Genomic DNA, 10,084 nt, shown 5'->3' on the forward strand with positions numbered 1-10,084 from the left:
AAAAGTTATCCAAATAAAATAACATTCCAAAGATTGAGAAGTTATATCTGAACAAAACAATCGCTAAGATAACCGCTGGCCAAAGTAATGAAATTTAGAATTTCAAAAAAAAAAAAAAAAAATAGCTATAACTCGTTTATGAACTATAGGACTCTTTCAATAGGACACTTTGGTTAAATTCGAATTTTAATAAATAAAAATAATAATCATTTTTAAAAGATTTAAAATTGAACTGGTAAAAGTGTAATTGGTTAGGACTTTTCAAACAATTTTCCGAGTTAAAGCCACTTGTTGCGGATCGATATTTGATATTTGAACTTATTTATCTCCCATAGCGAGTACCGGAGGAAGAATATGGAGCGTTATCATCATGCTATGATCAGGCCAGGGGGTGTTTTTCCAAATTTGGTTACAAATCCCCCTGCAGTTAACCCTTCCGTTTTATTTACGTGAAATGGGGGCTTCGATAACCACGGCTTTGTTTAAGGTCGTTAGGCTGGACCACCATGCAATGCAATATATGCCAAGTTACAATCTCATGTTCATTTGTTTATCCAAACTTTTTTATTAAAAAAAAGGGGCATGATTGGTTTGCTTTGGTATCACCGATGCATAAGATACTTTCTCGTGATGAATGACGCCGTGTTATGCTCCCTTCAGAAGAAATATTATATTTGGTCAAAACACATATCAAGAATTAGTAGCATTTAATCATTGCTTTCACCGAAAAGTGTATGTCCTCATTTGGTTTTTGCACCGTTGCGATTCCCATCTCTTACCGCCCCACCCAATGGCTCACTCTCTCTTTTTCCTTTTTTTCTTTTGGCTTATTCTGACATGACGCCACGTTAGTGCCACCTACACTTAAAAAAAAAGAAAAAAAAATGGCAAATTGGATTTTTGAAGTGACAAAAAGTATTAAAAAAAATCATAAATCTATTACATATATAATCAGTTTGAAAATTCAGCTTTCGCCGATCTTTCCAAGTAAAGATACTTCGCTACACGGAAAAATAGTTATTATCACACTACATTGGAAATAGCCTAAAGTCTCGACACATGCATTCAAATGCTTCGCTGTTCACTGTCATCCTCAAACATGTCAAATCTCACATAATCACGCCAATTAGCGTAACGCTGGATTCAATTTCTCAGAGGAAGTTCTCTCAATTTCAAAGATGCGATGTATCTACTTCCCAGATTATCCGGCTTATTACTACAGTATGTCTAAAGAGCTTGGTGAGGTCCAAGGACAGATTTTCCTTGGATCTGCACTGACCAGTGCAGATCCGAAGTGTTCATCGTTTAACGCATTCATCGCCGAATCGTGCTCAGGCGATGTGAACGAGTCTGGCCGCATAGTCAAAGGCTCTCAGCTGTCAATATGAAGGCGCTTTTTGGAATGACGAACAATTTTGAACTTTTCAATGGGCTTTGTCATGATTCCTTGTTTTACAATTGTCAAACGTTCCTCTCTGGCTTAAAATGGGGATGTCCCATTTCGTGCACAACATTGTCCAAATCAACAACACTCCCCTTACAAAAGTCTGCATGTACGACTTTCGCTTAGGCGGAATCCTGCGACACCCTCTGTGTCAAAATAAGCTGCGTTTGACTTGAAAATGACGATCCTTTCACGGGAAGAAAAAGGGGGAGGGGGGCATTTCCTTCCTGAACATGGCGATGTACCATTTCCTGCGTCAAGCTCGTCCGAGTCAACACTTCATCTGCAAAAGTCTGCATGTACAACTTTTGCTAGCATGGAATCATGCGACACTTGCTTTGTGCCACGTTCTCTCCGTCCACGTTGAAGAATTAGCCACAAGAAAAGAGAAAAGCAAAGAGGTTTTCTCTCTTTTTGCCAAGGAATTACGGAGTAATGCTAGACACACTAAAATTAGAAAGTAAAATTAGTATAGTAATCAATGGACAGACTACAGGTGAATATATGAACAAAAGTCGGCCATATTCAATATCTTAATAATAAATGGGGAATCAACTTTCATATAATTCGCATTTCTCATTATATACCAGGTCTACGAAAGACCCAAAAAAAGGTAGCGGGTGAAACTCAAATAAGTTAAAAGCTGGGAAAATTATCCAAAATATTTTAAATCTATTGCGGTTTTCACCAATTGAATTCTAAATCTTTTTATATTTTGCCAATTGAGTCTATCCAATTGATTTTGGTTAGAAATTATTAACGTAGATTTCGGTTGTCTCACGTGACATTGCCGGCGCTAACATGGATAATTTTTAATAATCTTTTGATTTTTTATTACTTATTTTATTTTATTTTAATAATATTCTAACCCTCGGCTGGCGAGAGGGTTAAAAAAGGAAAAAGGAAAAAGAAAGCTAAGCAAGCTGAGCGTAGGGATTAGAGAAGATGGGGTTTAGGTTCCTTTTGTTTAGGCTAAGTTCTCTCGTTATCTTTTCCTTCGAGCCCGTCCAAATCGATTCAGTTCACTCGTGTCCTTCAAGAATCAAAAGACTTCAAACGGAAGCAACAACAAAATGACGCGCAAATCAAAATCGAAGCCTCTTCAGCATTGCAAGGCCAAGGGGCCCCCAACCTCACAGATTTCACGCGAACTCCGACGAATTTTCCCTCCCTTCTTCTCACACATTCCCCTCGGAAATTTTACTTTCCTTCGAAGATCGCTTGGCCTTGGGGCTATGCATGATTTTAACGGAGAGAGCAAAGACAAAGGACATCACCAGATAAGGCGAGGCTCGAGCTCGCCTGTGATTGGTGACAGGCTATGAAAGAAGCAAAAAGAGAAAAAAGGAAAGAAAAGGAAAAATAATTAAAAGTAAAATATAATTAAAAATTCGATTTGTATAATTTTCTCCAGAAAATGAAATTAGATAGCCAATTGCAAGAATATTTTTAGTTTGTTTTCAGATTTCAAGCCAAACGCTGAAAAGTATTGTCATTTTTTTGGAAAATTGCTTCATGGGAAATTATTTTCCAGAAATATCACATTTTCTGCAAAATAAACGGAACTTGACTATATCAATCATTAAGTCACCCTATTTTCATGCCCCTTTTAGTTTGAACATAAAATTTTAATATTAATTGACTTAATTAGCTTCTGTTTATTTGGCTCGAAGTTTCCCATTTGACTCGAAATCGACTCATGTATCTAGAAGTGTTTGCGAGGGCAACGAGACGAAAGCAAACAACAGGAGATGTGAGGAACTGCCCCGCCAAGCACTTGGGCGAACTAGACCACCAGGCAAGCGCTCGGCGAAGGAGTGGCCAAGCTATTGAGCATGTTTGGGCACCCGAACAAAGCTGATCGGACACTGGAATAGTGTTCAGAAGCTATTTTGTTTTTCTGACGCGGTAGCAGAGCACCCAAGTGACTTCAATCCAGATTTAATGAAATCCTGTTCTTAGAGCTTACTTTTAGAAGAGAAACTCTTGAGGAAGCTAGAGAGCCATCATTCAAGAGAATTGAAAGCATGAGAATATTCCTCTTACCTAATAGATACGTAAGAATTTTTCTGTGAGTTATATTAACTAATATCGCAATTCACTATTTTACAAAGTTGGTCTAATAAGGTGAGATATAAAGATTCTTGATTAGTCTAATAAGGGGCTAGCTTATATGAGCCGAATAAAGCCGGGCCTATTAAACTAGCTACAACAATTATGAGTTGGCTGAATGAAGTTATTTTGCTGGGCTTCAAAGATGCAGCTTCACGCACGTAAGAGATGAGAATTGAGTCTCTTGGGCCTAAGACCTTTCTTTTTTAAACAAAAAGGCAATTTGTTACACAAATAACGTAAAAAAGAGAACAATTTATAACTTATCTTAAAACACTACAATACTATATTAAATTGCTGAATGTATGAACAGTATAAGTTCGTGACAAAACGTTTTTTGTTGTGAAAAAGGATTGATTTACGAGTATAAGAGAAAGATGTTAAGGTAAGTTTCAGCTAGACAAAGAGGTTTAACCTTTAAAAAAAAAAATTGAAGTCGTTCAAAAAGCGGGAATAGTTGTGATGCAAACTAAGGCATTTTCTTAATATCTTCAGGTTAATAATTCAAATGATCATTTAATAACTTGCTGGTCTTTCTTCTACTTGTAAACTATATGTCTCTCTTGGTATGAAAGATAATCTAGGTACGATGATTATAAAGTAAATTTGGGTTTGTCATGATATTTGTCCGATACTATTTTTATTATATGTACTGAATAGGTCCTATTAACAAAGTCTCCATGTCGGTGTTACAATGTTTTAGGCTATTTTATTATAGGCTTTTTGGATATTTGATACCTGTAGGATGTGTAAAAAGTTGGGATGCATTCATTGATCGCATTTTCTGCACTTTGCATAGTGAAATTTTAACGAGAAAAACCTATTCTTTTGTTTGTTTGGTTTTTTTTTTTTTTTGGGTCGGTGCGAGAAACCTATTCACACCATCCATTTCCAATGGTTCTAATGATTCGATCATTTCAAGTGTTGGTTTGTTTCAGAGTATAGGTCACAAAGCGAATATATAAAAATAGCGGATGAAAATGCAATATTGAAAAAAAAAAAAAAAAAAAAAGAGCATGAGATTGTTAATATTATTCTCCCCAAAAGTAGCAGAAACACAGGTAAATTAACATACTTTCATGACTTCATACATCCCAAGACTAATAACTAATATACTTTCATGACTTCATACATCCCAAGACTAATAACTAATACTTGGAAATATTTAGTGACTGTTATTACATTATACCTGTAAATATGCAAAGATCATTACCTTATAGTCGTAATTTATTCTAGAGAGAGGGGTAAGATAACCTATATTTGTACCGTGTCATCTTCATCTCTGTAATGCAAAAGCATCTCAACCACCTGGCTCATGGTAGGCCTTGCATCTCTGTTTTCATCCACACACCGAACAGCCACTGCAACCAAAACTTCAATCTTCCTATTGTCACATTCCCCTATCAGCCTTGGATCCACAATTTCCTTTATCCATGTTTCCATTGGAACTCCTGTTCTCCTCCTCTCTCTCCCCCAAGGAGTGAACCTTTTGCTCTCATTCTCATCACCACCCTCGGTATTTGCAAGCCCTCCTCTTGGACTCCTGCCAGTCACGAGTTCCAACAGAACAATCCCATAACTGTACACGTCTACTTTGGAGGTGATTGGCTTATTGTAAACCCATTCAGGAGCCATGTAGCCTCTTGTTCCTCTAATTCTTGAGAAGCTTGAATCCTTCGGGCCCTCTCTCTTGAGTATCTTCGATAGTCCAAAATCCGCCACCTTTGGTTGGTACATGGAATCAAGGAGAATGTTCCGTGGCTTCACATCACAATGAAGAACCCAATCCAAGCACTCTTCGTGAAGATAAGCAAGTCCCCTGGCTGATCCTACCGCAATTTCGAACCTCTTGGACCAATCGAGTTCAGTTGGAGAAGACAAATTTTCCGCTAGGGAACCATGTTCCATGAATTCGTAGATCAAAAGCCGGTGCTTTCCTTCTGCGCAGTATCCCCACATGTCAATCAAGTTCATGTGGTTAAGATTTCCTAGAGTGCTCACCTCTGCCAGAAACTCATTCTCTCCTTGGTTAGCCTCATGCAGCTGCTTGACCGCTGCAACCCTGCAATCTGACAACACGGCCTTGAATACAATTCCTCCACTTCCTCTTCCAATTTCTTTACTGAAATTCCATGTTGCCTTCTTTAGCTCATTGTATGTGAATCGTCTGAACCCGGTCGGCCCGGCGTGGTATCCATCAATGTGAGCTCCATCTTTCTCTGGGCGGTTTCTATATAACATGCAGCAAATTATGAGTACCAGTGTGGCCTCCATTCCAGCTGTTGCCCCAACAAAAACGAGCAAAATCTTGATTGCCCAACTCTGATTTGTTTTTACATAAGTCCTTGGTAGCAAAACTTCTTTGCCTGGACATTGCAGAGCGGCATACTCTATCTTTGGTATTTTGTATGAGGAGAGACTGGATTTTGGGACCCTGAAGTAGATGTCCCCAGTAACACTGGGTGAATGTCGGCCATTTAACAATTTCAACTTGGGGAAACATACAGAGTCGTTATACCGTATACCCAAGCAATTGCACATACCCAAGCATAGTTTCTTGCACTCTTCAAGAGTGCAATTCTTATACAAATCTTTCTCGTACCCATAAAAATCGGCATGTGGTAACTTGATGAATTCGGTTTCGACTTTGCTGTCACAGAAGCTGCTGAATTTAGGCTTGCATCCTTGAGTCCAGTCCGAAAGGCTTTCCCTTGCATGTCCGGGAGCACAAATGCAACTTCTTCCGTCCTTAGGGTGGTATGTACACATACTATTAGGTCCACAAATGCCATGAATTGCGCATGGTTCAGACTTGGCTTGCCATGAAACTGTCCACTCCTCTCCTTCCGATTGACTATATACTCGAACATTACCATCATGATCGACCATCAATCTTCTCTGAATTTTTGCACCATAATCGGATGTTAAGAATTTGAAATCATCAGATGAAGTGAAATTCCCGTAGGGATCAAGCATTGCAACTCTACTGTCATTATAAGTCGTTCTTCCAGCTTGCCAACTACTAAGCCAGGGATCTGGCCAATAGACACTGGTAATCATCGGGCCATCAAAGAGAAGTCGAAGAAGGTTATCATTGTCAAAATAAAGCTTGTAATAGCCAGAAGAAAAGTTGTTCTTGCTTCGAGAGGAAACGAGCGGGGTGTTCCTAGTGAGCTTTTGTAGTGGAAGAAGCGTGTTGGTCGGCGAGTCAAAGCTTTGCCATGAAATAATGTGCTGCTTGTCACGAAGGACAAGATTGCCCGTCTCAAGGAGTTGCAGCAACTTCCTTGATGACCCGGAGGGTGACTCGGTCTTTGTGGCCCAAACAACTTTCCGACCAGCATCGATCAGTACAAGGTTACCCTTCTTTCTTAAAGAAAGCTTTGAGGATCTTCCGTTGATGGGCCGGTCACGGTTTGCCATCCAAACTACAGCGCAGTTGTGGATACTACAAGAGGGTTTGCTGAACCATATGGCAAAACAATAAGCGTTTTCTCCAACCGGATAAAAGCCCGCGGAAAAAGCACCGTCTTCTGACGTGAGAATATCGTCCGGTTTATCAACTGAAAGGGAGGAGCCTTCACGCAAAGTGAGACGAACTGAAGATGTAAGTGAAAATGATAAGACCAGTGGGAAACATAGCAAGAGAAGAGGGTTTCTCATGGCATGCATGGGATTTCAGGTGATCTCCAAGGTGCTAAAACGCCCATAAGGCGTGTTACCAAATTCCACTTTGCTATATAAGAGTTGGTGAGGTTGGAACTGACCGGCACTCGTTAGAAAAAAAAAAACATAAAAGGACGAAAATTTATCGGGGATTCGTTTCGTGTTTCAAGAGAAAAGAAAGAAAGCATACTTTGACCAATGACCGGTACCTTGTCTTTCCTAAGCTACGACAATTACAGGACCGAGGAAAGAAATTACGTGGCCACGCATTGGAAATGCTATTGCAATGTCATCCTTTTAAAATATGTACTAATTGTTTTAATTAAAGAGCCTGGTCCAAAATTCTAAGTTATTAATCGGAGAGAGAGCATAAATATATATATAAGGTTTGGTCATATTGAGTAATTGAAATCATAATGAAGAAGACAAATGTAATTGAAGGACTGGAAGCCGCACATAAAGAAAATAAATCCGACACGTGAAGAATGCAAGAGTATGGCTATGATACATTGTTAAAAAGTTCGACGAAAGAATAAATAAATAACATATGGTGGGGAATCATACGTACATAAGGCTTAGAGTCAATCTCAGTAGTCAAGTAACATAGGATAATATTTTGACAGCCTTGACTATTAAAATTTTAATTCGGAATCACCATTTTGCTTGATATCGACAAATCTAAAAGTTTTGAATGGATTAGCACCTTATTGTATTCAAATGATTTCACTTTAAGTTTTGCCACTTTTGACAGGTGAGTCCATGTCAGGTCGACCGTGGAGGACTTGGAAACTAGTTACAATGGATTGGCTGGCGGGCCCAACGACCATAGGAATAGGAAGGCGCATCTTTGGAGCATTAATAGCTTAATTATCTACAATTTGCTATTGATTACCGCTAAAAGTACACGCAATATTAGGAAAACAACTAACAAAGATGCTGAAGAGATGGACATCTTGATCGTGCTAAGAACCCTACAAAAGCAGTGACATCAGTCTATGTTACACTATCTTATATGTGGGAAAAAAAGAATTTATGATTAAGATAATTAGTGTAAAAATATTTACTAAAATCATATGGAGAGGAATAGGACGATAAAGAAGTTTTGGGAAATAAATATATAACAAATTGCACGATCCATCTACAAATAAAGCCAAGGAAGCCTCCCTCAGATCCACTTGTGTATGTTATGATACTCAATAATTAGTTATTTATGACCCAACCTCAAGGGTCGATGGGAAATAAAAAAGAATCCACTAGTCGTATTTTTGGATTTGGTGGATTTATATTAAGCAAAGACAGCTAAAAACTTTTGACTCGGCATCTTCTTGTTGTCCATTCGGCAGTGCAACAAAATAATAGAGAATATAATGAAAATCTTTTGAAAACAGATTTCGGAACAATCAAACCTAAGGATTTGTGAGAGAGAGAGAGAGAGAGAGAAATTCCCACGATAAGATCTGATATGTAATTGTTTTCCTCTTAGGGAAATTGATTTCCTCTTTAAGTGCAGGAGAAGTCGTTTTTCCGATTTGGTTTGCGCTTATTAGTCAACATAAAAACTTTTTTCTATTCAGCGCATATCTTTCTGTCATTCAAGCAACGAAAAGTTGAAAAGTATTTTTTTGAAGATGTTTTTCCTTCAAACAAAATGATTCTTAACTTCTAATAAATAACCACAACTATACATGACATCAATTTCATAGAACACAAAAAAAGTAAGGGTGTCTAGAGATTATCCCAAGGAGTAATTTTATTTTATTTTTTTATCCTTTATATAAGAATCTTCTAGTGATCAGTTCAAAAGTAGGTTTATTACTGCGTTTATGAGAAGATGAAACTGGTGAAATTTCATATACGGTGGTGGAATAACCTATTCCAAGGTTGGCATGTCATTGTGGATCGATGCAAAAGCAATGCGAACCATACTAAATTGACTCCTAAAGCCAATTTACAGCGGTGGAATAACCTGTTTTGGCATGTCATTATGGATCGATGCAAAAGCAATGCCAGCTATACTAAATTGACTCCTAAATCTGATTTAATAAGAGTGGTAGATTGAAAATGAGCTTTTAAACAAGTCAGGCTAAATTCATCAATCGATAACAAGTTTTGATATTATCACTTGTTAGATAAATTGTCAAGCTAAATTCATCACCTAATAACAGGTTTTGATATTATCACTTGTTATACAAACTTGATAAATTTGTCTTTGATTAACATTTCTAAAAAAGTTATTAGTGGCGAAGAATTCTCATTGTAGCAGTTGTTAAGATATTTTTCAGTGTGATGTAGTCAATGAACACCCGAATTTAGTGAGATGGTCTACTATGGGAAAGCTCAAACATAGCAAGGCAGAAATCGGTTAGATTATAATTTTGCGCGATATGGAACTGATTAATTAGAAGAAGGTCTAAAATGAGTAGTTCATCTTTATGACCAGGCAAGTCAAAAAAACAAACCGGATCTTCCAAGTTGGACGTGTCGTCAGTATTTTGGACGGGATCTCGAGCCTGTTCTCCAGCTTGGAAACCCATTTAGTTCTTACTAACGTCAGGATGGATCGGAATTCCGATCAAACACGACCTCCTTCGAACGCTACTCAAGCTTTTCCCCTACACCGATTTCTAAGTCACGCTGATCTCCTCCTTACTTAAAAGAAGACGAGTAAGGACATAAAAGTGTATACAGCTTCTCGGAAGGTGCTTAAAAAAGAGGAAGGACGACGTAAAGAAAACGCAAGATGAATGACTACCTGAATTGTCCAGGACTCCAACCCAGAAGCAGATGCCCATCGGAGAAGACTGAAGAAAGTCCAAAAACGTTGCCTTCAACTCTCTCTCTCTCTCTCTCTCTCTCTCTCTC

The 10,084-nt window shown here is 38.2% G+C and overlaps 1 protein-coding gene across 1 annotated transcript; it reads right to left on the minus strand.

The window, feature by feature from the left end:
* Positions 1–4,601: 4,601 nt before the first annotated feature.
* Positions 4,602–10,084, minus strand: LOC120294981 (putative receptor protein kinase ZmPK1). Its single transcript, XM_039316188.1, has 2 exons — positions 9,975–10,084; positions 4,602–7,134 (listed from the first exon to the last, which is right to left on the minus strand). The coding sequence occupies exons 1-2, from the start codon at positions 10,012–10,014 to the stop codon at positions 4,811–4,813; spliced, it is 2,364 nt and encodes a 787-aa protein (XP_039172122.1). The 5' UTR covers positions 10,015–10,084; the 3' UTR covers positions 4,602–4,810.

This window comes from Eucalyptus grandis, chromosome 6 (assembly GCF_016545825.1).
Source record: "Eucalyptus grandis isolate ANBG69807.140 chromosome 6, ASM1654582v1, whole genome shotgun sequence".
NCBI classification, from domain to species: domain Eukaryota; kingdom Viridiplantae; phylum Streptophyta; class Magnoliopsida; order Myrtales; family Myrtaceae; genus Eucalyptus; species Eucalyptus grandis.

What these genes read in the sequence shown, in the direction of transcription:
- LOC120294981 (XM_039316188.1), bottom strand. Translation starts at nt 10,014, where the DNA reads ATGGGCATCTGCTTCTGGGTTGGAGTCCTGGACAATTCAG. An exon ending in TGGAGTCCTGGACAATTCAG is followed by an intron (nt 7,135 to 9,974) that starts GTAGTCATTCAT and finishes CTTTGCGTGAAG; the next exon opens with GCTCCTCCCTTTCAGTTGAT.